This window comes from Podarcis raffonei, chromosome 17 (assembly GCF_027172205.1).
Source record: "Podarcis raffonei isolate rPodRaf1 chromosome 17, rPodRaf1.pri, whole genome shotgun sequence".
In the NCBI taxonomy this organism is placed as follows: Eukaryota; Metazoa; Chordata; class Lepidosauria; order Squamata; family Lacertidae; genus Podarcis; species Podarcis raffonei.
This window is the reverse complement of record NC_070618.1, coordinates 30,858,945-30,886,310: the sequence shown is the minus strand read 5'-3', so window position 1 is coordinate 30,886,310 and position 27,366 is coordinate 30,858,945. Positions and strand designations below refer to the sequence as shown.

The 27,366-nt window shown below is 43.9% G+C and overlaps 2 protein-coding genes across 12 annotated transcripts in view; one reads left to right on the top strand and one right to left on the bottom strand.

The window, feature by feature from the left end:
* The window catches only part of DNM2 (dynamin 2), a 65,829-nt gene extending 47,451 nt beyond the window's left edge, over nucleotides 1–18,378 (top strand). For 6 of the 11 annotated variants that reach the window (XM_053370679.1, XM_053370680.1, XM_053370685.1 and 3 more), the window contains 6 exons: nucleotides 6,734–6,843; nucleotides 8,824–8,935; nucleotides 9,750–9,914; nucleotides 10,844–11,079; nucleotides 11,515–11,769; nucleotides 16,196–18,378. In XM_053370679.1, coding sequence (XP_053226654.1) covers nucleotides 6,734–6,843; nucleotides 8,824–8,935; nucleotides 9,750–9,914; nucleotides 10,844–11,079; nucleotides 11,515–11,769; nucleotides 16,196–16,265 — 948 coding nt within the window. In that variant the 3' untranslated portion in view covers nucleotides 16,266–18,378. Of the gene's footprint in view, nucleotides 1–6,733; nucleotides 6,844–8,823; nucleotides 8,936–9,749; nucleotides 9,915–10,843; nucleotides 11,080–11,514; nucleotides 11,770–14,410; nucleotides 14,482–16,195 lie in introns of all 11 variants that reach the window. The other 5 variants (XM_053370687.1, XM_053370683.1, XM_053370690.1 and 2 more) reach the window with 2 other exon arrangements.
* Nucleotides 18,379–21,052: 2,674 nt separating this feature from the next.
* Nucleotides 21,053–26,855, bottom strand: TMED1 (transmembrane p24 trafficking protein 1). Its single transcript, XM_053370701.1, has 4 exons — nucleotides 26,438–26,855; nucleotides 25,284–25,381; nucleotides 24,688–24,871; nucleotides 21,053–22,948 (listed from the first exon to the last, which is right to left on the bottom strand). Exons 1-4 carry the CDS (start codon nucleotides 26,633–26,635, stop codon nucleotides 22,730–22,732), a joined length of 699 nt encoding a protein of 232 aa, XP_053226676.1. The 5' UTR covers nucleotides 26,636–26,855; the 3' UTR covers nucleotides 21,053–22,729.
* Between the last annotated feature and the right edge of the window lie 511 nt (nucleotides 26,856–27,366).

Here is a 27,366-nt window from a genome sequence, read left to right as displayed (position 1 = left end):
AAAGTTATCAATAACTGAAGATTATTAAATTAATTAAACTGATGATCATTACATTATCATTATCTGGTGTATGTGAGTTACGTTGCCGAAAGGGCACCCAGTGGGAAGGTATCAGCAGGCTTGGGGAAATTCCAAAGTTAGAAGTAAAAAAAAAATTATTCAGGAAAAAGGGGGGGCGGTTTTCCCAGCCCAATGAGGACTAAGCATGTTCAGTGGCCAGTGAATACCAATTGACTGGGGAATGTGGGTGGTTGAAATGTAGTACAGCATTGTGAAAGAGGATATGACTGGCTGGCTAGAACTCTTAAAGAGGAGTGATCCACATTACAACATTTGTTTCCTATCCGTTAGGAGAACCAATTTTGAAACAGGGAAGTGTCTTCCTTGATGCTGGCAATAAGTTCCAGGAGTCTTGGCTCCAAGTTTATCACAACCAGATTCCATATAGGACTGGCTTCTGTGTTATGACTTATGCAGAAGGGAGAATCTCTAGCAAGTGATCCTTTTTTCTCGTGGTTCTACTGCCAGTTTTTCCTCCCACATAGCTATGTAGTGGCTGAAGAGCCTTGTTTTGTAAAAAGTGGCAACTGGATACGTTTTCTCTGGAATTCCCTACCCAGACTGGAGTGCCACAGACTACAGGAAGGAATGCTTTGCCTCCCTTTGTCCCTGCTTAGTTTTGGTGCGGGGAAAGAGGTTGTGCATTTCATGACTATTTCCTTCATCTAGGGTTGCCATATTTCAAAAAGTAAAATTCCTGACACTCGCAAAGTTGTTGAACTTTTCTTAGGAAGACCCCAAAATCCCTGACGTATGGCAAGCCTAACTTCCTCTTTCTTAGCTTTGGGGGCAGTGGGAGGCAGTATATTTTTTGTTGCTTTTCCATCTACCATCCTCCAGACACAGATTTGGGGAATGCTTTCCTTTCTGTTTCTTTCTACCAATGCTAGATCCCAAGTAAGGAAGAAGGGATGCATTCAAGCTTGGGGAAAACTTCCTGGTTTTCAGCAAAAGGTGGATTTGCACAGTGCTGGTTGTCTGGCCCATATGTCAGTCACAAAACCACCTCCACTAGTAAATTATTTGAGTTGATAAACATGCAGAGTGATTTTGCAAATAAAAACAAGGTTCCCTACCCATTTGAGCCATGGAAGCGGGCACAAACAGGAAGAAACACTCAGAATTCAGAATGGAGGCTGTTCATTTGTCATTAAAGAAGCAAAAAAGGGAGTCACTTCACTCAGAAAAGCCCACACCACTTCCTGTTTCAGATACATATGTATGCACGTTGAGATGCACTGCCACCCCCCATTCTTGCCCCCCCCCTCAGTTGTGTGTGCCTCACAGTTTGGTTTCTTGGAAACAAAACTCAACACCGGGTGTTGCAAATTGGAATTATGCTTTATGAACAGGAGGTGACTCAAGTAGAGAGTAGGGGCCATCCCATATTCCAAAGGTATCCCTGAGTTCATCTCTTACCTTTCCTTAGTGTCATATTACAGAAAGCAAAATAGTTGCAATTTGGGATATCTTGGAAGCCTCAGTAAAGCCTGCCTTCCATCCCTGACACTGGGTGGCCTGGTCTTTGCTGGCAGGGATAATCCTGTGCACTCCATCTCCATGCCAGGTCTTTTCAAGATTTAAACTCTACATCTACATATTCCTTGCATATCTTGATGACAGACCTTCCATTTTACTTAATATAAACAATGAGCGCACCAGGCAAGCCTGTAAGGGAGAGAGCAACCCATAATTAGGGCACTGTCAGGTACTTCTTGTGTGCAGTTGGACTCAGAGTCAGGTAAGTGACATTGCAGGCTCTGGTGGGAGTCAATTTAGTAGGCCAGGTTGATGCAAATACAGTCGTACCTCAGCTCCCAAACACCTTGGAAGTTGAATGTTCCAGCTCCTGAACGATCAAAAACCGGAAGTGAGTGTTCTGGTTTTTGAACTTTCTTTTGGAAGCCGAACATCCAACGGGGCTTCTGTGGCTTCTAATTGGCTGCAGGAGCTTCCTGCAGCCAATCAGAAGCTACGTTTTGGAAGTCAAACAGACTTCCGGAACTGATTCTGTTCGACTTCTGCGGTACGACTGTATTGGGATTGTGGGATCTATATACCATGGGAGGCATGATGTTTGATTTCAAGGAATCTTGGACTGCATTATATCACCTTTGTAAACAACTCTCTGGCAGCTTCTTGCTGGACCCTTTTTCCACCTTCTGTGGCCTGAGATGAAGAAGAAGAATCTTCTTGCACTCTGAAGCGTAAAACATTTATGGTATATGCTTTTGTGAGCTACAGTTCACTTCATCAGACGCTTGAAGTGTTATATTGAGTTACAGGTGTATATACATATATGATTTAGGGGAATTCTATACAGGGAGGTGAGATGGAAAAGAAATGTGGGAAAATACAGGCAGCGACTTAGACTCTACCTGAGAAGAAATGGACAAGGAGCACTTTGTTCTTCTTGCTACAATAGAAATGGCTACCTCTCTCCAAATCCTCTAGAACAGAGTAGTGCAGTTAAACAAAGGTTGATATTTTTAAAAATTGCTAGGTAGCTACGTTTTTGCTTTTTCTTCTGCATCTTGGTTATTGTAGATTACCACTGATGTGCCAGCTTTAAAATTTTATTGCTTTTGGCAATTTGGTTAAACAGGAGTTCTCCCCCCTCACCCAGTCTAACTGCCTTGGTGGTTTGTTTTCCTTTTCCTAACTACTGAACTCTCTGATTTGCTTTTAAACGGTTCGTGTCCTGCTCTTGGTTCATACATGAGCCTTTGTAGTTTGGAAATTCCCTGCTAGATTGCTTGCTTCAGCTGGGGACATAGAAGCCCAAAGTATCATTCTGTAATTTTTTCAAACTTCATGTCAGCTTCAACTATCAGCAAATGTACTGCAACATCCAACGTAGCTGCCCTTCTGAGTACCTAGCTGGAGAAATGCAGACTCTGGAGGCATGAAAGAAACAGATAACTACCCCCTTATTAAGACGGAAGGAGCTTGCCTGAAAATGTATTTGTTTATTCGTTGTGCGTGGGTTTTCCTAGACCTTCTGTGTCATTGCTTGGAAATTCGAAGTTAGAGCACTCGCCTTATCTTCTGTGCCGTGTAAATAGCGAACATATTCTACAGTCTCACATACAGTGTTGTGCTTTCACCCACTTCCCTTTGGTCTTTCAGCCCCAATCCTTTTCTTCTTCTTCTGCAGATTGGGGCAGCAGTGGAGATGGGCTCAGTGGTATGTCCGTGTTTGGAAGCGCTAAACTTTTAATTCTGACTGCCAGCCTCTGTGCTCTAAAGCTTAAGGAAATATTTGCAAATCTTAATGCATGTTTAACCAAAAGTAAAAGCAACAAGTGGAGCTTAACCTTCCCCTTTTGCTTGCTGGCTTGTGTGCCTTCTCGTGATACAGATATTTGTCCCAATAGCCTCCTTCACCCAATTTTAGGTCCCCCTCCATGTGTTCTTCATCTCCCTTGTGACCCCACCCCTCCCATTTGCAGCTGTCCACTGCTAACATGTACCAATCTTCCCCTTTGTCACCATTCAGTGGCCCAGAACTCTGGTGGTGTGCTCTGCAACAGGGCATAAGCTGTTGTTCTGCGAGAAACATGGGCACGGGCTGCTTCCCTTGCATTGTGGCATGCCGTGTCAGGAATAGGCATGTGAACTAATTGGGGTCTCTGGCATGATATGTGTATGTTAGACTTATTTTGCTGACCCATACTTATTTTTCCCTCTCTGGGTCTCTCTTGTGGCTGTCGCTCCACTCAGGTTGGCAGCAGCCCACATTCTCCTTTCTCAGATTGCCTCTAGAGCCTCCTGCCCCATCATCCCATTGGATCCTGAGATATGGCTATGCTTTTTGTTCTCTTTCTGGGAAGAGAAGCCTTAGTCTGCCAGGTGGGCACTTCTTTGCCTGCAGATTGCCCTGGGGACTGACCAGTGATTCATTAGGAGACTCTTCTGTCATCCTGGTATCTTGTGTCACATCCACCCCACCCCATGCTGTGATGTGCAGCCCATCACAACTAACATAGACAATTTCCTGGAACTCAGATGAATACTTATAAGGAATGCAGGTGTTTTTGTGCAGTTTAGTGGTCAAGGCCCCCATGGGTATCATGAGTTTTGGTGTTCCCTTGAGCTGCAGAGGAAAAGACTGGGGCTGAAAAACCAAAGGAAAGTGTGGGTGCATGGAAGATAAGTCATGAGCTAGCACAATAAGTGTGAGAGATATTTACAGCTTATGTGGCACAGAAGTTAAGGTGGACACCTTAACTTAGAATTTCTGTGTGTTTTGATGCATGAGTGAATTTGTAAACATCTCAACTTTTCTTTTCAAAGCAGAGGTTTCTCAATCATGGAAAATTAATTAATAGTCTGACTGCTTAGGTGTGACATCGATACTATTCAGCGGTGCGTCTTCTGGAATGAAGATTGATCAGTGGAACCTATTGTGGTATTGCCACTTAAAAATATGAAAGAATTCATTTACACATTTTAACTATAAAGCATTTTTAATACACTTTTTAAATACAAGGTTTGCTTTGGCTCTCTTTTGTCAGTGATCTTAAAGAATGCCAATGTGAGCACTGATCACTGACAGGCAAGCTATATATTTAAAACAGCCAACCGTGAGTTCATTCAGCAAATCTCAGCAAAAGTTGGTGTGTTTGGATTAAAGCCTCCCCCCCCCCATCTTTCCTTGAGAACAATAAACCTCATGAGTTTGTGTAGAGCTGGCTGCATCTTAAGGCAGACATTATAGGGAGAAGTGTGGCGGTCTTTTGTTTTGGTGCCCATACTTAGCTTTTGTTTAACTGCAACTAGTGTACATGCAGTCTTTAGAAATGGATTCTCGTTTGGAAGCAAGTCAGTACTTCCACCCCTGCAATTTTGTTCTTTTCTGCTATTGCATCCTACCCTTGGGGAGAATATTTCAAGTTTTAAAGACCGCTTGCCTGGTAAAACATGGTGCTTTTGAATACCTGGTGGCAGCAGGCTCAGTTGAACGACTGCAGTACAAAACAGACATGTATTTCTTGAGCCGTTTTGTTCCCCTGCCAAGGTATTCTTTTGTGCTCACAGTCCACAGCCACCCACGCCTCAAAGCTAGCCAGACCCATATCTCATTTAACTTCCAAGCAAGGCTACTGGCAGATATTACCTTCAACAGGGGTGCTTCACAAGCAGAGGCTGTTTTTCCTAAAATAAAAAGTAAAACAGGTTGAGCAAACAAAAATAATAATAAATTTTAAAAAAACCTCTTCCAAATCACTGGCAAACCATTTACTGGGTGAGAAGCCCCTCTGGGAGAGTTCTTGTCTGGAAGGTGACAACCGACAGGCCCAGCATGAACAAAGCTCTCCAGCAGAGACAAAGCCTGGGAAGCTAAACTGCTCGTTGAATTTATATCTGTCCACTTCCCTAGAAAATTCATCTTTAAAGCACACATTCCTGAAATAAGCAGGGGATTAAGAAGTTTGTTTAGTTATCAACGCAAGCTGCATTTAAAGCCCGACTCTCAAGTCATCCTGTCTTGTGACTGTCGAAGGAAGGCATAAACCCTTTATGCACGATTAGCCAGCTTCTTTATAGGTCCGGAATCTCAGTAGCAGGGAAACTCAGAATAAAGTCGCTTCCCCAAAGCAGAAGCTTACCTGAACAGCCAACACCCCTGAAGTGATGCTTATCCAAACCCAGTCTAACCAATGTGCAGACTACTGTACACCTTTATAGCTTCCTGAACAGGTAGTCTGAACACTGGGCAGGCGGGGCTGGAATCCAGAAGCTTCTCTTCCATGTAATCCCGTTTTGTTCTCCTTTTGTAGGGTTTGTTAAGTAGAGCAGTTCCAGGGGAAAAAACCTACTTTGTCTCCTCTGACGTGGCAAAGTCTGCGGCTGAATCCAGTCTGGAAAATGGTTGGGGCTGTTCAGGAAATCATAGAGGGGGGGCGGGTGTGAGGTTTGTGGCCTCTGTATAAAGGAAAACGTCACTTTTGGGATTCTGCGTGTGCATGGAGGGAGGGAGGCAGGCAGGCAGGCAGCATCTGGAGCTATAAACAATTCCAGATGTGGGGTTTTTGCAGAGAGGCTGCTCTGTGTGACTCATATGGGGGCCCCTCACCAGTGCTAGCCTGCAACTTGTTAAAGAAAGCAGGGTTCTACAGCAAAAAGATTGAGGGAGCCTGCTTTTTGCTTTTTCAAGTCTATTCTATGCTACCTCTTCCTTCCCAAAGTCCTGTATGGTGGATGTGGGGCTGCAATAGATTTCCACTGGCAAAGCCCTGTCCTTTTTCTAGTAAATGTTTGAACGACAGAACTCTAACATTTATACACTCAAAACAAGCAAGAACTGATTGCAGTAAGTGGCAGTAGCAAGAGCCTTATAAAAAAGAGACTAGCTCTGACTTTTAAATAACATTTCCAATGTTATTTAACGGTGGAATGAAGCATGCTGGGTTAACGTACTTGTGGATGGAATACCTTACTAAGGGTTTATATGAGCACAGTGTGTGAACTTTGAACCAGACTCTTTAGGCCTCAATTAGAAGCTTGAAGCCTGGTGTGGGCATGCCAAATCTAAAACAGTTTACATTTAATCATCATTTTGGATGTCAGCAAATATTGTAAGATCAGATTTTCTTACTGGACTATTGAATGCCAGAACAAACCAACATGTATGACGTTTTGGGCTTTTCACCCTTCTTTATCCTCATAGGAAAAGGAGAAGAAATACATGCTCCCTCTGGACAACCTAAAAATTAGAGATGTGGAAAAAGGCTTCATGTCCAACAAGCACGTCTTTGGTATCTTTAACACAGAACAAAGGTAAGAGAAGTATGTCTCAGTGCTTTCTGATTCATGAGAAGCCATTTTAGGACCTTAGGCTGAATTCAAATCTGGTAAAATTGCTGTGCTGATCTGTCCTAAACCCCTAGCCTGCCTGGTCTCAAGTCAGTATGTCAAGTCTGAAGTTCAATCCATGCAAGGAAAGTCCGAGGTCCAAAGGTCAAGAAACACAGTCCAGGGTCAATCCAAGTAGGCCAAGTCTGAAGTCCAGCAGTCAAGATACAGTCCAGGGTCAAACCCAAAGCTCGGTTCAGGAGCAGCCAAGCCCAAGGTCTACCAACATAGGCAGTTGAGCAGACACAGCACCTCAGCTCTGCTTCCGTTTTGTTCTTTGCATGCTGATTGCAGCTTGATGAGGCATGTGATCCTCACCTGTTCTAAGCCTACTCCAGCTGAGGAATCACACACCTCCTCCCAGAGCTCGCAAGCCTCACCTGGCCAGTTAGTGAGCTGGGTTGTGAGCCCTTGGCTGCCTCAGCCTCCTACAGTGCCCCTCCTACTGCTCCCTATGCCTCAGAGCCCGTCGTGTTCAGGGAAACAGGGGTCCCTCTGGCTCTGGTGATGGGTCCTGCTGCTCTGATTTCTGTGCACTGACCCCCATCCCCTTGCCATCCTTCGTCACTCTATGAGTACTTTCTTCCCCATCCCCTGCTTGCCCTGGTGTGTCGCAGTCCTGGCTACACCCCTCACTGGGATCCTCTTCCTTCTCTCCGTCATCCTGCCAGTTCATGACATGATCTCACAGAAGGAGAGAGACTTTGTATGTTTCTTAAATATCTCTCTCTCTCTCTCTCTCTCTCTCTCTCTCACACACACACACACACACACACACACACACACGGGAAGTGTGCTGCATGTTCTGTCCAGGCTTAGCAAGTCCTGAGGTCACATGTACACCAGAGGTTGATGGTACTTGGGTGAATTGCTTGTTGCACATGTCCTATTCAGAAAGACTAAATCTTGACACAGAAAGTATTGACTGACACTTTCTGCACTGCTGTCAGTTATCTTTAACATCTTTGCTCATTGCTGCTTAAGTATTCAAGCTTAAAGAGTTTGACTTTACTCTCCTGTTCACATTATGTGATGGGGTTGGAGCTGCCTGAGCTAGGATTTTTCAAGGGACTGGATCACGGTGGAAAGACTTGGCTCTTTAAAAGACGATATTGTAAAGTATCTTCCTTGTCTTGGCTCAGTAGGTGATTTGCCAAAAAATCTCCTTAAGAAAAGATATGGCAGGCATCTCTTACTAGGTCCAGCAGAAAGGAAAACCAAGGGAGGTGAGGAGTAGCAAAGTGATGAAGGTCTTGAGCACAGTTAGGGAATCCTGGGCCCACAGACAACAATAGGCCTGTTGGGCCTCCTAATTTGACCGGCAAGGCTGTTTCTTCCTAGGCACACCCGCCTGCCACTCACCTGGTGTCACGTGTGGGATAGTAAAGTCATGCTTGCAAAGGAATAGGCAGTCTTAGAGTGCCCTCTTGAGTGTTCTGTTTTCAAGCACAGCATGCATGTGGTGCTGCTGAAACTTGGTGCTGCCCACAGTTTTGGCCAGGGCTCAGAACTGCAACTGTCAAATGTCACTAGCAGAGTATTGGCCACAATTGCATCTGGCCGCCTAGCCAAAGTGGTTCCCCATGTCTGCTTCGGAGTGTATGCCAAGACATTTAAGTGGAAGCCAAAAGCCAATGGAGATCATACTTCACTCAGTACATGCAACTATTATGGGCACCATTTGGCTAAGTAGAGTAGCACTCTATTCCATCTGTTGGGTGTTCCTACAGTGTCACATTCTATTGTGGCAATAGAGATTAGAACTTCAAGGTACTTAGAAAATAAAGGAATATATCTATAACCTTCCTATTACAGGTTTCCTGTTGTCTGATGTGGACTTTCTTTCACTAGCCCAATGACATCTGTCCTTCCACTCTTCTCTTTTCTCCTGCACCCCTAAACTAGGAATGTGTACAAAGACCTGCGTCAGATTGAGCTTGCGTGTGACTCCCAGGAAGACGTGGACAGCTGGAAGGCCTCCTTCCTCCGTGCTGGTGTTTACCCTGAGAAAGACCAAGTAAACATTTTTTTCCTTCAGCAGGAAAGGGGGGGGGGTGTGCTGAAGGCCCAGTAGTGGTACTGTTGTACTAAGGATCTCCCAGCAGCTGCTGTTGCCTCTGGCTGGGAGCTACACTCGCCAGTTAGAGGTTCCATCAAGTTGGGCACCGTACCTTTGACTGGCGGTAGTTTGCTGTCCAAAATCTTGGTAGGGTTTTCTTAGAAAGAGAGAAAGTTTGTAGAAACTTCAGCTGTCTTCCACCCATACCCACCTCCTGAAGTTGTGTGGATAAGGCAGTGCCATTCTAGATGTGGAAAGTAGTATCTATGTAAGAGCTGTGAAGGATTCAAGAGAATGAGCTCAAAGCCCAATGAGCAAAGAAGGAATCCCTTTGTGCTTCTCCCAAAGCTATATAGGAAATGATCATCTCCAAAGACTTGTGAGGGAAGCTGGGCATGCTCAGCCTAGGGAAGAGAAAGCTGATTCAAAGCACAAATTTTGAGGTTCTGGATCAGGTGCGCAAGAGGCTGCTGTGATTTTAGCTGTATCAGCAAGAGCAAACCATACAGTGCAAGAATTAAACCCAATAATAAGGAAATAATTGTTCATTGCCAGCAGAGGGTAGGGAGAGAGCACTTTGAATTCTCATTAAAATGCCAGTCAGCTAATAAGCACTGCAGATCTGAGTTAGTCCAAACTAAACCCATGCTATGATTACTGGGATATTTGGGGAAGCAGAGATCAATTTATGACTTGAAGGCCTGAACTGGTGCTCTTCCTGTGCTGATTCTTCCATAGGTCACCTAATGCTGTCCAATTTTCTTGTGTGCAGGTGGAGAATGAAGAGGGATCCCAGGAAAACACCTTCTCCATGGATCCTCAGCTAGAGCGCCAAGTGGAAACTATCCGCAATCTTGTTGATTCATATGTTGGGATCATCAACAAGTCGATCCGGGATCTTATGCCAAAGACAATAATGCACCTAATGATAAACAATGTGAGTCATAGTTGGATATTTATTTGTTTATTGTCAGGGGCTAAGCAGATGTTGTTCCACCACTCTGCTGATGCACCATTTTTATTTTTATTTTTATTTTATTTTGCAAACTTAACAAAGAATGTAAGGGGAAGAAAGATCGGGGGAGAATAATTGTTTAAAAAATAAAATAATAAATATAAAGTAAAAATAATACTGATAGTAACAGAAAAACACCATCAGGTCACATAATGGATAAATTTGCCAGCAGTGCATGCATCTTAAATTAAACTTATAAGTTAATATAAGCCTTCTAGATGTCCAAAATAGGTAGCCACATAAAATTGACATCTATATGAAATATCTTCATATAGATGTCAATTTTAAATGGATACCTATGGTCAGAGTCGTGAGGTCCTCAGACCATTGTGTAATAAATGGTGGGGATTTATCCTTCCAGGCTGAGTCTAAGTCTCTTAGCAAACATTAGGGAAGGCATAGGCAAACTCTGGCCCTCCAGATGTTTGGGACTACAATTCCCACCATCCCTAGCTAACAGGACCAGTGGTCAGGAATGATGGGAATTGTAGTGCCAAACATCTGGAGGGCTGGAGTTTGCCTATGCCTGCATTAGAGCTTTCAAAGTCCACTTGCCCTGCTGTTAATCCCCATGCTATAACACTTTAACAAGTTGTTCTCGGCAGTATACCTCCAACACCTGCCAATATTAGACAATGCCTTCCCATAGAAACATTGTGGAGTCCAATACAGCAGTGGCAGAGGCAAGGGTGTCTCCCCCCCCCAACCTCACTGCAGGTAAAACTCATGACCAGGGTTAAGAAACTAGCCAGGCTCATGGTGTTACTCCAGTCTGAATATACCATTTCCAGACCCGTCACATTTGGACAGCGTCACCTCTTCTTTGTGCTTTCCTTCCCCCATCCTCACAGACCAAGGATTTCATCCACTCAGAGCTGCTGGCCTACCTGTACTCCTCCGCAGACCAAAACAGCTTGATGGAGGAGTCTGCAGACCAAGCACAGCGCAGGGACGACATGCTGCGAATGTACCACGCCCTGAAGGAGGCCTTGAACATAATTGGAGACATTAGTACCAGCACCATTTCCACACCGGTTCCTCCTCCTGTGGATGACACATGGCTGCAGTCAGGGAGTAGTGGGCATAGGTGAGTTGGGGTGGTGGGTTATCTGCTTCTGGTGTGCTTTATTTTTTTGTTAGGCACATGGGATGGAAGCATAGAAACCAGCAAGGCCAGAAGTTTCAAGTGACCTACTGCCAGAACTCCAGGAAGAGCCCAAGCACCTGTATTTGGCCTACCGGCAATGTGATTTCAATACTTAACAACAAACTTGAACTTTGATCTATGCTTGTTGGTAGCCTTAAATCTTCAGTTGTCATTCTGCAGGGTCTTCATATAACACTGTTTGGTTCTGGGGCTGGTTGAACAAAATAACTCTTGTACAGAATGTGAAGCAGACAGTTCATACTTTAGCGTATAGGGTTTGGGGTTGAACCTGATTGCATTGGCTTCATTTTGCTGTATTGTATGACACTAACTTACCTTCCCCGTCCTGGTGGTTTCTTTTTCTCTCTTTGGCAGCCCGACACCACAGCGCAGGCCTGCTTCGACTGTGTTGCCACCAGGGAGACCGCCAGCAGTGAGGGGCCCTATGCCAGGCCCCCCCTTGATCCCAATGCCAGCCGCAGGCCCTTCCTCTTTTGTGGCACCACCCATTCCGTCACGCCCTGGACCGCAAGGTGCATTTGTTGCTAATAATGACCCTTTCTCAGCTCCTCCTCTGATTCCTTCACGACCAGCACGTGTTCCACCCGGCATCCCTCCAGGTGTGCCCAGGTAAGGCATCCTTCAGGTTCTCCTCTCTTTGCTGCTAGAGCAGATACTATAGCAGCAGCTCTAGAGCTGGGATGATGAACCTGTTGCTGCCCAGTTGTTGGGCTGTAGATCCCATCATCCCTGATCATTTGCCATGATGGCAGGGACTGATGGGAACCGGAGTGCAGCAGCATCTGGACTCTAGAGCTTATGAGTCTTAATTTCTTTAACCCTGTATAACAATTTCTCTATTATCAAAATGGAATGGGAGAATTCAGACCTGAAAACTGGAACATGGACCATGCAATATGTTAGCGTGGTACAAGTGCCTTAAAACAACTGCCTTAGAACAGAGGAAATATGTGAAAGCAGGATCTGGTGTAACCTTTCCCTTCAGGGCCAAAGAGCTGCTTCTGCATTTTTCTCTCACCTTTTTTTATTATATGCTTTATTGAGTTTAAAAAGAAGTAAGAAACAGAAGTTTATCCAGAAAAGAGAAATAAAAATGGTAACATTTGTTACATCACATCACCTTACGTTCTTCCTGAGTTTCTAGCAACTTCCCATCACCCCATTATGTAGCTACCACTTACTCTATCTAGTGCACTGTTTATTTTTGTTTCCTTTTGTTAATTTTCATCAATATAATATTCTCTTATAATTATCCATCATACTACAGAAGTCATTCTAGACCTGCCACTGGTGTCATGTTATTACAGTAATCCTTGATATATTTTTTTATACATGTCCCATTTCCTAGTAAATGTTTGATCAGTATGACCTCTCAGTTTTTCTGTCATTTTTGCCAGCTCGGCGTATTCCAACAGTTTACTTTGCCACTCCAGCTTTGATGGAATTTTCTGTCCATTCCAATTCATAGCGATTAATATTCTTGCAGCTACCGTGATATACAAGAATATTTCTCTCGCATTTTTAGGGATGTCTGGGCCTAGTATCCCCAGGAGGAAAGCCTCCCGGTTTTTTTATGAAGGGTACCTTAATCATTCTTTTGAGCTCATTATAAATTACCTCCCCAAATTCCTTTATTCTCTTACATGTCCATCACATAGGTAACATTGAGCCTTCCGCTTCCCCACATCTCCAGCATTTACTTGACATGTCCTTGTACATTTTAGATAGTTTTAGTGGTGTCAAATACCAGCGGAATTGCATCTTCATAAAATTATCTTTCAAGATGTAGCATGCGGTGGTTTCATTTTAATCTTCCATAGATTTTCCCAGGCACTCATTGGGATGCTATAGCCAAAAACTTGGGCCCACTTGACCATTACAGATTTTACCTCCTCCTCCATGAGGAGAGAGTTTTCACTTTAGAGTTAATCAGTTCTTTTTCTAATCTGGAGGGTTCTGTCGCAAAGCCATTTCTTTTGTCTAATTTGAAGTTTTTTAGTTTCAACTGGATTTCTTCCTCTTTTAATAATACTTTGTATATTGGCCAATTCCCTTTCATATTTTTTCTTCACTGCTAATGCTTCAAAGGGAGATATCCACCATGGAGTTCGATCTTTGTATTTTGCCCAAACCTTTGCCCAGATCTTTGTATTTTCCCCAAACCATGTAGAGAAATTTCCTTATATGATTTAATTTTTTTGTGGATCTTAACTTTATCATAACCTAAGTAGACATGCCAGCCATGCCAGTTGTCATGTTCTTCCAGGTCTAGAAGGCCTGTGTGCTGTAGTATACATCATTCCCTGATCCAGCAGAGACAGGCTGCCTTGTAATATAATGTCAGATCTGGCAGGGAAAATCCCCCTCTTTCTTTGATATCAATTAACAGTTTATGTGTAATCCTGGGCTTTCCCCCCTGCCAAATATGTAGAGATGTCTCGTTGCAAGTTTTTGAGGCAGCCTGTCACTCCAATCCCAGGGATTGTCTGAAATAGGAAAAGCATTTTTGGTAAGACATTCATTTTAATGATGGATATTCTCCCCCCAAAATATAAATTTAACCTGCTCCATATTTTTAAATTTCTTTTAATCTCAATCCAGGTCTTAGCATAATTATCTTAGAATAAATTGATGTTTTTCGGCATAATCCATATTCCCAGATATTTTGCCTTTTGGCAGATCTTCAAGTTTGAGGCTTTTTCTAGTTCATCTCTGTCCTGTGTTGTCAGATTATTGACCAAGAGCTTTGTTTTGGAACGGTTTAATTTGAATCCCACTACCTGCCCAAAGTTCTTACTTATTTCTAATACCTTTAATAAACTTCCTTTTGTATTCTCTGTCATAATAATAAGATCATCGGCAAACACCTTTCATTTATAAGCTTTCTCTCCTAGTGTTATTTCTTTTATGTTTTTGTCTTCCCTTATTTTTTTATTCAACACTTCCATTACCAAAATTAATATTAGCAGGGATAGCGGACATCCTTGCCTTGTCCCTTTTCTTATTACACATCTTCTGTAATGTTGCCATTGATGATGATCTTGGCCCGTTGATCAGAGTATATAGCCTCTATTCCTTTACAAAACTGTTCACCGGACTCCATTTGTTGCATCATTCTTTTTATAAATCTCCACGAGATGTTGTCAAAGGCTTTCTCTGCATCCACCAGCATTAGTGCTGCTGGTTTGTCACTTCTGATTTCTAAATATTCCAACACGTTAATGATATTTCTGATGTTATTTTGCACTAGGCGTCCAGGGAGAAAGCCGGCCTGGTCTTCGTGAATGATGTCTTTAAGAATCGTCTTTAATCTTTTTGAAAGTATGTCGGCAAATAATTTATAATCATTCTTTAAAAGGGATATTGGCTGATAATTTGAAACAATTGTTAAATCAGTTCCCTTCTTTGGAATTAAGGTTATAAAGCTTTCTATCCATGATTCCGGTAGTTTCCCAGTCTTTACTATGTCATTCATTGTGTCCTTCAGTGGTTCAAATAGCGGTTCTTCTAGCTTTTTATAATAATTTGCGGAGGCCTTCCCTGATTTCGCTTTATTGATTGCCTGTTGAACTTCAATGCAGAAATAGGAGAATGTAAGAGACAGAGTCTCTCTTTTGAGATCTTTGATAAATTGTTCTGCCCTAAGTATTCTTCGATTTTATAATGATTTTCTGTTCCTTCCCTGTATAGTTCTCCATAAAAAATTACAAAGCTTCTATTAATTTCCTTTGGGTCGTCAGTTATCTTTTCTCCAATTTTAATTTTATTTGTTATCCTGTCATTCTGGTTGTTTTTAACTGCCAAGCTAAGAGTTTGCCAGGTTGATTTGCAAATTCAAAGTGTCTATGTTTTAATATCTTAATTTTTCATTCAATCTCTTGGTTAATAATCATTGAAAATTGTGTCTGGAGCATTTTAATATTCTCTGGTTTCACCTCAGATCATATAAATCTTTTGCCATTTTTTCCTCTCCTTTGGTGCTCAAGAGTCGTCATGTTTCTTGAAACTGCATATTCTTCCTTGAGTGGAATTTCTTTTCTTTCCCTGTTGCAGGCTTTGCAGAGGAGGAAGCACTCTCCATTTTGAAGCTCATATGAGATTTAGTGGAGTGTATTATGGGAATATGTCTAGTTTTGAATTAGAGACTCATCTAAGACAGCAGTGCTAGCAAGCAGACTGGTTTCTGTAGCCAGTGCTGTGTTTATTTCTCAAGACAACAGAAAAGAAGCAGAATTTAGCTCCTTGAGAATTTCAAGTTTCATCTTGAAACTGCTAGCTCTTACGACTTCAGAGATGTGTGTGTGTGTAAAAAATAAAGAGAGGAAAAAAGGAGGAAAGCCTTGTAGCCCCCTGTGTAGCCAGCCACCTCCACAAAGTTAGCAGAAGCAGAATAAACTAATCTACACAGTAATCTACACACTTTGCAGAAGTTAGTGTTTCTTGTTGCAGAATTTAGTTTATCTTCACACAGGATTTTTTTAATATAGAAATAGATTACACCCTGAATATTTTATTATATCAGTATATTGGGCAGTCTCAAAATCATATGGTGTTTGGGGGGGTGGGGCAGGGACAGACAGAATACAGTGCCCTGGTACTAGTCATTGTGTTACTGAGCTGACCTGTTCTCTGAAGGAGCTGTACAATCCAGTCTCTCGCATACCCTGCATAATGTTCACCCAGAACCACACCTTCAGAGTCAAGCAAATTGGATTTTGGTGTCTATCCAAGTCACCCCTACTAGTCATACCAAAGGCAGACTTTTTCCCCCCAGACAGGTGAAATATTGGGAGGTTGAGTGGTTCTAAGCTGTCTAAATAATAGTGATAAATGATGGCTTCTACCACTTCTATTTGTTGGCTAAATGTGCCACAAAATGTATTATTCTGGGCATAGAATTTCCCAGCTTAAGTGGGATAGAGAAGTGGGCATGAGAGTTGTGGGCATTAGCTTCACTTAACAATATTTCACAGTGACGCCTGTCCAGTTCTCCCTTTTCCGGTGTTCATTTCTCTCCGTTTTGTTCTCTCTACAGCAGAAGACCCCCTGCAGCACCGAACCGGCCCACGATTATCAGGCCTGCTGAGCCCTCCTTATTAGATTAACTACAACCACTACCAGGGAGAGCTGTTGCTTGTTAACTATATTGTGGAGAGAACTCATGCCTAATCTCTTGTGTAAAAGAGCTCTTTGCAATTGTGATCAACTGTAGCCAAGGCCCGTTTCCCGCTTCCTTCCTGTCTCCTTCCCTCCAGTAGCAGCCACCATGGGATGGGTGCTGTGGGTTGATTACTTGTAAATAGCTCTGAGAGGCCAAGCATTCCTTGTAGTAGTTCCCTCTCTGTCCTTGGGTCTTGGCTGGGGGGGGATTTGGTGACCTGAATCTTCTCTGGAAAATTGCAGGGGAGGGGTAGTTTCTTCACCCTCCTCTTGGTGGCCACACCAGACCCATTCCACATGGGAACATGGAGTATTCTGTTTTGTGGAGTTGTTTTGCACTTTGTTGAAAATACAGAAAGGATCCCCTAGTTGAGGGATTGGCAAGGGATTGCCTGTGAATGTGTGAAAGTGGCGAGTTTGCATTTCCACCAACACTTGTGCATTCAACACGTAGAATCTCCCTTCGCCATTCACATTAATTGGGTTTGTCCAACTCCTCAACCTCCCCACCCGGCTATGGATTTATTTGTATTATAATATATATATATATAATCTCCCCCCCTCCCCACTTTGATTGCCTTTCCTTTCTCCCTATAAATTTCAATGCAAGATTTGATCAGTTTATTTCCATTTTATAACTCTGAAAGGGGTAAAAACCAAAACAAAATGATGGGACTGCAGATAGCAAATTGCTTATAAATTCAGTTCACTGAACTAGAGCAAGATTTTGCCAAGCAGAATAATTGGAAAGAAGGTGGCACTGGGTTGCTATTAAGCCTCAGGTATAGAGTTGATTTGAATGCCCTGCCACTCTCTGCACAACCAGTGTTCATGCTTAAACAGAGGCAGCTCAGCTGTAACCTAGATAAGCATGGCTGTTGGTCCCTCCTAATTTACACCAGGGAGGCATCCAGGTGGCAGGGATGTCTTAGTCACTTGGAGCTGTAATACCAACTGACTGTTCCCCGATTGGCTATGACCATTTGTCACCTGCCCAGTCCATATGGAGAAGTGTGTGTGTGTGTGTACCAGGGTTTCGAAGTGTTTTATCAGGATTGTGATCCTCTGCACGGATTGTGGTCTCTGTTGGAAAGCCTTCCCCTCCCTAATCAGAAGAGTGACTTTGTCCCGTGAAAGAAATGCCCTGTGCTTGAGATCAGCTGTACTGCAGCTTACCTCTGTGCCTCTAGGCTGAGGCAGATTCTTCATGGCAAACTGTGTCCATAATAGATCTTACGACACTTGTGCCACAAGGTCCTACAGAAGCTCCTGGTAGTGTCTGTGGTCTTTCGGAGTGGGGCGTTTGTGTGTTTGGGTTGGCTGCTCCATCTGTAGAGCCTCGGAGTTTGGAGTAACACTGGAGCCTTCTCAACAGCAGTAGTAAAGCACTCTGCCCTCCCTGGGCTGTGGTTGTATATATTTCTTACGAAAGACAGACTGTATTAATACTTGTATAAATTCTAGATTTTTTAAAAAGAGAAATCATCAGTTAAGCCCAGCCCTCATTATACAAGGCTATCAGGGATACCTCAGCCCTTCCTGAGATAAGATAAAAGGAACAGCCACACATACACCACCTGCCTTAAATGTTTCTTCCCTTTCTGCCTACCTACAGCAGTAGTTCCTTGCTTCGTGTCCTGGAGGATATGACACTTCCATAGACGGTGCTAATTTTGTGCCTTTACTGCTTGAATTACATGCTGACTGCCCTAATAACCAGTGTTGCCTTCCTATAAATGTCCCTCTACTTCCAACATCACTATCATGGACTTTTGACCCTCTCTTGCAGTGCATTTCATAACCTCGTGCCACCTACTGCCCACTGGTCACTTCTCCGAAAGCTGGCATTTGCTTGGTAGCATGGACCTCTACTTTTAATTCATTGTGTTCATATTTGCTTCCTCTTGACTCTTCCTGTTACCATGTGTGAAGGGGCTGTGGGACCTTCTCTCCCTCTTCTTTAGATGGAAAAAAAAGATCCCAACAGTTTGAGATAAGTGCCTCCATTATGTATCCTATTAATAAACTAAAATAAAGGGAAATTTTGCTGGTGGAAAATCTCTGGCAGCCAGTGGTGTTGGGGTTTGTGTGTGAGTGTGTGTTGTCTTTCATTGGTTCTCAAAATTTCTACACTCGGGAGGTAGTGAGCAGAAGAAACTAAAGCTCAAATTGAGTTTCCTTGAGGAGCTTCTGTTTACTAGCCTCCAAGCCAAATGGCTGATTGTTTGGCCCTGCTCAGTTTGACTTTTCGATGGGAGGCAGTTGTACAATATCTCAATAAAACAAGCTAAACGTAACCCCAGTTAATAAGGCTTAAGGACATTTAGCTATGGCTAATAAATTAATCTTATATGTTTATGGCTGCCCACAGCCACTGATTCCCTTACATATGGGTGCTGTTTAAGTGCCATTTCCTGCCCCTTTCTCAGGCGATCATGCTCAATGTGATAACATCACAGTGCTTCATATTCGGGCAGATTTGGCTGTGTGCTGGTATCACTAAGGGCAAATGAAGTCTATTTACAGTGGGGGAAATGTTTTCTGTTACTGGTCACACAGGGTGTCCTAGACCATGAGGGATCACATACCAATTGAACAGCATTCGCAGAAAAGGATTAACCCCTTGTTGTTTTTAAGTGCCTCCTCACCCAGAGGACAGGTACCCCTATGGCTCTCCTCCCTCTCAAATTAAAACAAGTGATCATGGAACAACCAAATACAAATGAGCAAGCTTTTGCAGACAGCCTTTTCAGGGCACAATGGGATATCTTTTTGCAGCTGCTGCCTGCTATAGTAGTTTCATCATGGCCAGTCCCTGTAGAAAAATGTACGTTGTGGACAGGGGTGATCAAGCACTCAGAAGGGCTGTTACATGCTCAGCAATTGCACCTACCTGGGGACGTCTCAATACAAACAGTGTACCAGTTAGAAGATCTTGTTGACTAGCAATGAAGAATGTGTTCATACTGAAATACTTGCAAGGAGATCCATGCTGTCAGTCTTGTGACAACTTCAGTTCTTGAGGAAAGGTACATATGCCATACTTTATAAAGCACCTAATTAGCATGACCTATAAGATTTGACCAAAATGCATAATACTTTCATTATATAGTAATTATTATTATTATTATTATTATTATTATTATTATTACCCCAGCCACTCTGGGCAGCTTCCAGCAAAATATTAAAATACAATGATTCATCCAATATTAAAAGCTTCCCTAAACAGGGCTGCCTTCAGATGTCTTCTAAAAGTCAGATAGTGGTTTATTTCCTTGAAATCTGATGGGAGGGTGTTCCACAGGGCGGGCGCCACTACTGAGAAGGTCCTCTGCCTGGTTCCCTGTAACTTCGCTTCTCGCAGGGAGGGAACCGCCAGAAGGCCCTCGGCACTGGATCTCAGTGTCCAGGATTACATTATATAGCAATGGTGAATAACTACAAGTATGTTCACATTTTCCACTATACTTATTTTAAAAATTTTAAGCTTGCAGTTTATTATAATTCTGGAGTTATCTCTCGCAAACATGAAGAGCAGAATAACGAAGGATGAACAACCATCAGTCCACCTCAAGAATGAATTTCAAAGCTACCTGCTAGCTACAAAGTTATGTTCAACCTTCACTGTTGCAGGCAGCATGTCTCAGACTTCCCATAAGCATCTGGTTGGCCACTGTGAGTGTAGCATGCAGGACCCAGAAGCTCTTACGTAGCATATTTTTGTTTTACAACAAATGCGTTTTTCAATTCCGTCTCTTAAAAAAGTTATTTACACTTTTTATGGATTGTTTTGTGTGCATCTGTCTTGCTAGCATCACTAATTTGGCTGTAAATCACAGCACAGCATTCTATTACTATACAAGTCCATTTAGAGACAATTCAATTTTTTGGTTATAAAAATAGTTTAGTCAGCTAATTGTAAATTTGATGATTTTAAAAAACCTGGTTTAAGATGAGAGTAAAGGCTCTCATATACTGGCTCATGCTCCACAAAGTTCAAATACCAGAAGTGGAGACTTGATAACAGGTATACCCTGAAGTCAGGAAAGGGTCACAAATTGTGCTTGCTTGCAACTTTCCATCCATGTCTCCACATTTTTCCTTGGTCCTTCAGCTCCAAATCAAGATATGGGGGGGCGGGGAGTGCCTGGGACCAGCAGAAGTGTCCCACCTTCTCCTTGTCTTGTTTTGACTTGTGAAGTATCTGGGCCCAACTCTCTTGCTAGAGGGATCATCTTGTAGCCTTGCTCATGCCTCTTTGAGGCTTACATCAATAACTGGTGGCATATATTCAAAGAGTTGGAGACAGAGGCCCTCTTTAAGCACCTTTCACAATCCTGCTGGTGCTGCTCAGAGGAGGTTTTTGTGTCACTAAGTGACATGAAGGTTCAAAGTTCATGCTATGGATTTTGTATTGCAACCTGAAGAATGAGAGAAAAATAATACATTCGCTCCTGTAGTGACGTTCCCACCAGTAGGTGTGCTGCAAGACATCAAAATGCTTTGGAATCAGAGATGCTTGGGGCAGGAGAATAAAAGGCTGAGTGGTTTGGCATCACAGTTTAAATGAAATGAAAAGTGGGAAGGGTTCAGGGCACAGCTGTCAACGTTTCCCTTTTTTAAAAAGGGAAATTCCCTTATTTTGAATAGGATTCCTCGCAAGAAAAGGGAAAAGTATGTTACCAATCTTCTTGTAACCCAAGACCAATGACAGACTCAGGAGAGGACAAGCTCCAATTCAAAGACCATTTATTGAACCACAAGACAATGGCCTACACAATCTTAGAAAAGGGGTGAACACTGGCAGCCTCCCATTGTTATGCCAGGCATTCTCTGACATCAGGAAGCCCAAACAAAGTCTTTTTATAGTGTGAGCGTACACACAGCTGTTTCTTGCCGCCAGAATCCAGCTGATCTGGGATGCAGCTATGGGAACTGGCAGCATCCTGCCCTGAAGAGCAGCCAGTGGAATAGCGTTGAACAGTTAGCTCGGGCTAATGCACTGCCACATCCAGGGAAATTTTAACGTACTAACTATGTGAAGTGAAATGCAGCAGCCCATCTGAAAGGCTATTTGGGGTTGGGGGTATCAATTACTCTTGAACGTTCAACTTTAATCTCCAGTGAAAGTACCAGGAGTGTATTTCAGAAGTCCCTCAATAATGTCTATAGTGAGGGCACAAAGTAAACTGCCAGGGCAGTGCTAAATTCTTCCTTTGCCCACTTGTTCTGCACAGCCCTCTCCCAGCCTGTCTCACTACTGATATCAGAGCTGAGCAGTCTGCTGCCGTACCTGTGGCAGGAAGAAGAGAAGATGCACCACCCGCGCCCACTTTAAATGCAAATGTGCTTCAATCACAGCATGTAACAACACTAATCTGCCACCATTGTGTAATTTAGGCCCAAGTTATACTTGTGAAATTTCTCATATCCTAAATCCAGTAAGGAATTCCCAAGGTGCTCAAGTCCTGAGCAGAAGAGAAACAGAGAAGAATTCCACCAGATGTATTCAAGAGCTCATGTGCTCTGCAGGTCAGCCTTCTATAATCAGGAATTTACTTGTTCACAGTTCCTAACATTTAAAGATACTTGAAGAGTCTTGGAAAGGCAATAATTTCCTCCCAAGGGAATAAACTCAACCACATTCTGCTTGCTTTCTGCTGAAAATCGGAATGCTAGATCGGGGACACGCTAGCACCAAATGAGTGCAAAACCAGGCCTTTTCACCCTTTGCAGACTGCTGACCATGGGAGTCTTTAGCAGTGACGATACTCCTCATGTAGTCATGCCTGAGGAAAATCAAACGCAGACGCCTGGGTGGTAAAGATTACCAATGCCACTAGGAGAGTTTTCTTAATGCCCTTAAGTATTGTGGGGCTTCTTAGGGCAGGGAGATTCCATGGAAAAAGCAGAGGCTAGGAACCTCTCAACAGCTAAAGTGGCCGGGGCGTTGCTGCTTCCAGGCAGACCAGCGACTTTTGCTAAGGCACATGTTGATGACGTCTGATGCAGAATATCAAAGTTTTAAGGCCAAGAGGCAAACTCCGCTGCAAGCTGTAGTACATTGAGAAGCACCGGCCCTTCATTGTAAACAGAGGAGCTATTGAAATGTATGAAGAACAGCTGTTTTTGCTTGTGTACTGCCTAACAACTCCAATTCTTGCACGCCCTCATCCTGCTCTCAATTTCGACAGGTTGCCACCATCGCACAAGATGTGGGGGTGTTCAGTCCCCACCCCAAATCCCTCCCTTACCTTGGCTGTGATATTTTAACCCCTTCTGTAAAGAGACTCATGACAGAAATGGCAGCTACACTTGGGACAGTACTGAGCTTTGGCAATATGGGTGCTGGCATTCTTCTGGACACCTGCCCCGTATAGGTAAAAAGGGGGTGCCATTTCTCCTCCTGCTACGTCCAGACTCTCCTCTTGTCCTCAAAGAGGCTTTTCAACATGTACACCTGGAGAAATGACACCACCAGGAGCACAGTGAGATTGACAGCTGACCAGAAGTTGACTCGGCTCAGGTTGCTTTCCTGTAAATTGCGGTCTCGAGCTTCAAAGGCTCGCAGCAGGGCCTGCATCTGAATGCTTCTCTCCAAGCGGCTCTTCATCGTTTCAATAGATTCCTACAATGGTGAGAACAAAGGAGAATAGATGTGTTTGGAGCAAAGATGTGTTTGGGGGCAAAGGAAACCATTGTAGCCAAATTCAAATCACATGGAGTCAGATTCTTCACCCAACAAATGATCAGGCACCATGTCTATTATTGTTAACCAAAAAATTTTTTATCGTGACCATCTGAACTCAAGCACAAGTATTTCAACATCCATTAAAAGGCCATGAAGAATCACTGTGCATTCATGTACCACAACCCCAGAGATATTCCTGACAGATCTGTACCTTCCCTTTATGCTGACCCAAATAATTTTAAGATATTGAAAAACCTTTCCTGGCTGGATTAAAAAATTACTCCTTCTGTTGCCTTTGCACTGTTTCAAAGCAGTGAAAATGCAGGTTTGCAATGATTGCCAAAACCTATTAAGAGTAACAGCTAGTTTCATTTTCTTCTTTAACCGGAGTACTAAGCCACAAAGGCGGTAACAAGAAGACACCTGCTGTCTGCATTTCTGGTCTCAAAGTCCACGTGTACCAAAGTGCCTGGCAAGTACTGCCGCTACCAACGAGACCCAGAGCTGCTTAGCTTCAGCAGGGTGATTGCACATCATGTGCCTTCGGACCACACCCTGCGCACCATGAGTTGGACACAGCATTTCCCCCTGATGTGCAGCTGAGGAGGAATTTTGTTAGATATACCTTTTTAAAAAAAACAACAACAACCAAGATTCCTGGTTTAAAACAAATACTGTTCAGTTAAACAAGTCAGCTTTGTAACCTTATTGACTTGAAATTGGCTAGTTGACCGACTTTCACTGTTAATATTAATCAGGAGCCTTCCTTGAACCAAGTCACCCTCTGGTTTTTATCTTGGGGAGCTGAAAAGATTTCTGTCATATAGGTAATGTTGTAAAATAAAATAAATGGGTCTTGAAACAACAGGGAGCTGCTTTCTGAACACAATTTCTGGAACACAGTGGAAGGGCTTTGATTAACAACTACCTCTAGTATTAACCCAAAATTACTCATGAGTCTATTTCAAATTTATGTACCTATGTAGTTGATGGATTGTTTAATTTCTATACTGCTTAATATATAAAAAATGTATCTATGTGGTGTACAAAAAACTGAAGGCACAACAGATTTTTTTTAAAAAAAAACGATCGCGAAACTACAGTGTTACATATAAAAATGCTACATTAATACAAAGTTACACACACAAACAGACACTAACCCACACAAGTGTGTCAATTACCATGTTCACCTCTTCAGCAAAGCCTTAATGGTAGGTCTCTTAGGGGCAAAGCCACAAATGTGAACATCCTAATTTATTAAGCCACTAGCCACGTACTGACATTAATGATGGGAAGATCCATTCCACCCATAGGACTTGGGTTGATTTGCAGGGCTTTGGCCAGCGCTTCAGAAATGCAGGGGCTCTTTCCCACCCATCCCCATCAGGCATGGGGCATTTGGAAAAGGGGAGTGAAGATCCAGGAAAGGAACTAATTGTTAGGCTCCCATTGTGGAGCATTCCTCCTGCATCAGCTAAATACCTGGAAGCCCAGGCAGCAGCTGACCTCGTCTGCTATTGGCTGACCCCATCTGCTTTGTCTGGCAATGTTACTCTGTGCACAGTTGCAGGAGACTGGAGCTATCCTGGTCTCTTTCCCATCGAATGCCACTGTTACTCTGCCTAACTCCACCATATCTCAGCACTAGGCATTTCTCCTGCAGCCTCTTTGCCCACCTTAATGTCTTCTATCTTTATGTCAAGCATCTCTTCTGGTTCGGCGACTTCTGCCCAATTGTTCAAGTCCTCATCTTCCTGGGCGCTGTCAAAGATCAGTTCAAAGAACACCAACTTCTCCGATATAGTGCTGAAGGAGTTGTCAAAGCACAGCTTGTAATCCCCTCCCTCCGTAGGCTCAATGCTGAAAGATACCAACAAAGAGGGTGATGACGGCAGATATATCCTGCAAAGCTGGACTAGCCAAAGCGCATTAAAAAATAATAATCAGATACACAAATTCTTCATACTTTTGCTACTTGTAAAAGTACCTGGACCATGGGCAAGCAATGGATTTCTCGTGAGTATCCCAGCAGGTATGCACGCCTGGGGGAGAGGGCGTGGAGGGTGAATGGAGCCCACTTCCAGCCCTCGCATATGCTGCTGGAGTGACCCCCACTGCCCACCAGAACCAAGCAGTGGCGCAGGGCTGGCAGGGAGGCGAGGAGCAAAATGCACCCCCCCAAATGCACCCAGAGCCACTGCCCCTCTGGCCCTCCCCACTCAGTGCCACTGAAGTATCCTTCACTCCAAAGCATAAAAGCAGCATGACTCACGTGTGAACCCCATCGGATCTCCGGTATTCATCAACCAGCAATGTGCCTGAAGGACTTTCCAAGGAGAAGTCAACGTCCAGCCCTGCTCCACCAATAACCTAAATGGCAACAGCAAGAGTTGGATGATGGAAAGAGCCACTATGCCCAGAAAAGCCACCAATGATACAAGAGAAGTGGCAAATGGCTACAAATCTTTATTTGAATATCAGGCAACCTGCTGGGGCTGAGCAACTTTTTAAAAACCCAGCCCGCTTTGCAAGACTGTTCTGAGGGTAACTATGCTGGGCAACTAGGAAGGAAACAATAAAAACTTCAAATTTTTTTTTTAATTAGTTTTCACAACATTATAAACAAACAAACACATAAGACAAACAAACATAAATCATAGCCTTATTAAAAATTACACTTATTGACATTGTTAAGTGACTTCCTCGCTTCCCCTTGGTTGAATTTCAATGCATGTCCTATTAACGGTTTTCCAAATCACAGTTCTTATAAAATTTAACTTAAACATTAACATCCTTAGATCTTCACATTATGAAATTAAACATATTAATTCATCACTTAACTTAAATAAAAGTTAAGTTAAGGAAACAATAAAAACTTGGCACGGCAATGGCAAACGGCGTTTAAGAGGGATCTGTCAGATACATTGGCTGCTCAAACTGTCTCGAAAAGTTACACGGTTTTGTTTTACTAAGTACCATTTCCCCTCTGAAGAAAAAACATGCGAGTCATCTGGCTGCTGATAAATCCACACAGAACGCAATACTTAAAGGCTCCATGGTTCTGCTGGCTTAAAACGCAGCCAGGTCATTCATTCCCACCCAATTCGGATCAAAGCTGGGTTGGTGGTGGCGCTGGGGGGGGACACGTGTAGGGGAAGTGCATAAAAATGCAGCGTTTCCTAAGAGATACGGATCGCGACTAACGTCCTCCTGGATGCGGAGCAAAGGGCAGCGCTGTGCGCGCACAGTCTCCGTCGCGGTAGCCAAGGGGGAACTCCACCTTCGGGGGCAGTCTACCCCCCCCCGGTCCCCTCTGCCACCACCACCACCAGGGGCTGAGCAGGAAGAAGAGGGCCGGTTGCCCCCCCCCCCAGTCCCCATGCGCCTGGTTTGGGGGCCGGATTGTGGACCCCTACCCAGCTTCACCTGGTACTCCAGCTCCATGGAGCCGTTGCCCGGCGCGCCCTGGTAGAAGCACTCCCGGCGCCCGGCCGGCAGCAGGAAGGTGAACTCGGCGTCCTGCGGGGCGGGCGGCGGCGGCGGGTGGGCCTGGCCGGGGACCCCTCGGGGCGCCCCCAGGAGCAGCAGCGGCAGCCCGAGCGCAAGGGCCGCGGCCGCCGCCATCGTCGGGGTCCTTCCTGGCGCCGGAAGGAGAGCGGGGCCGGGCCGCCTCCTTGGAGAGGAAGAGGCGGCCGCGCTCGGGCGGGACGCCGGCACCGGAGGGCGCGCACAGAGCAGCTGCAGCCTCGCGCTCCGACGGGGCCCGGGGCCGCATTTTTCTTTCTCTCTCCCTTCTACTTAATCGTTATTCGATTTGTCCATCGCTTTGTCTTTATCAGGGCAAGCCGAAGCGGCTGACCAGACAAACTCGGCGGGCAGGAAGCCGCGCGTAAAGGAGGCAGCGTGGCTCGTGTTATCCGCTGCATGGAGCCCATCCTCTTACAAAAATATTTCCGGGGTCCTTGGCCCATTGCAGAATTGGTTCCTCTGACTGGCCACGGGGGCAAGACACCCGACAAGGGCCCTTGTCCTCAGGCATATCCTCCAACATTGAATAGAGACGTTCTTTCTTTCTTTCTTTCTTTCTCTCTCTCTCTCTCTCTCTCTCTCTCTTTCTCTCTCTCTCTTTCTCTCTTTCTCTCTCTCTCTTTTTCTTTGCTAAATTTTTATATATTTTTTTCTGTTTTACATTTTAGAATATTCATTTAAACAACCTTAAATCAGTGATTTCCCTTCTTCTCTTTCCGTGGTTCAATTTACATACCATAAATCCCTGCGTATTTTACATAAGCTAAACCATTCAGTATTCCATTCTTACATCCATCAAAACTTATCTACACTGTTGAATTTATTTT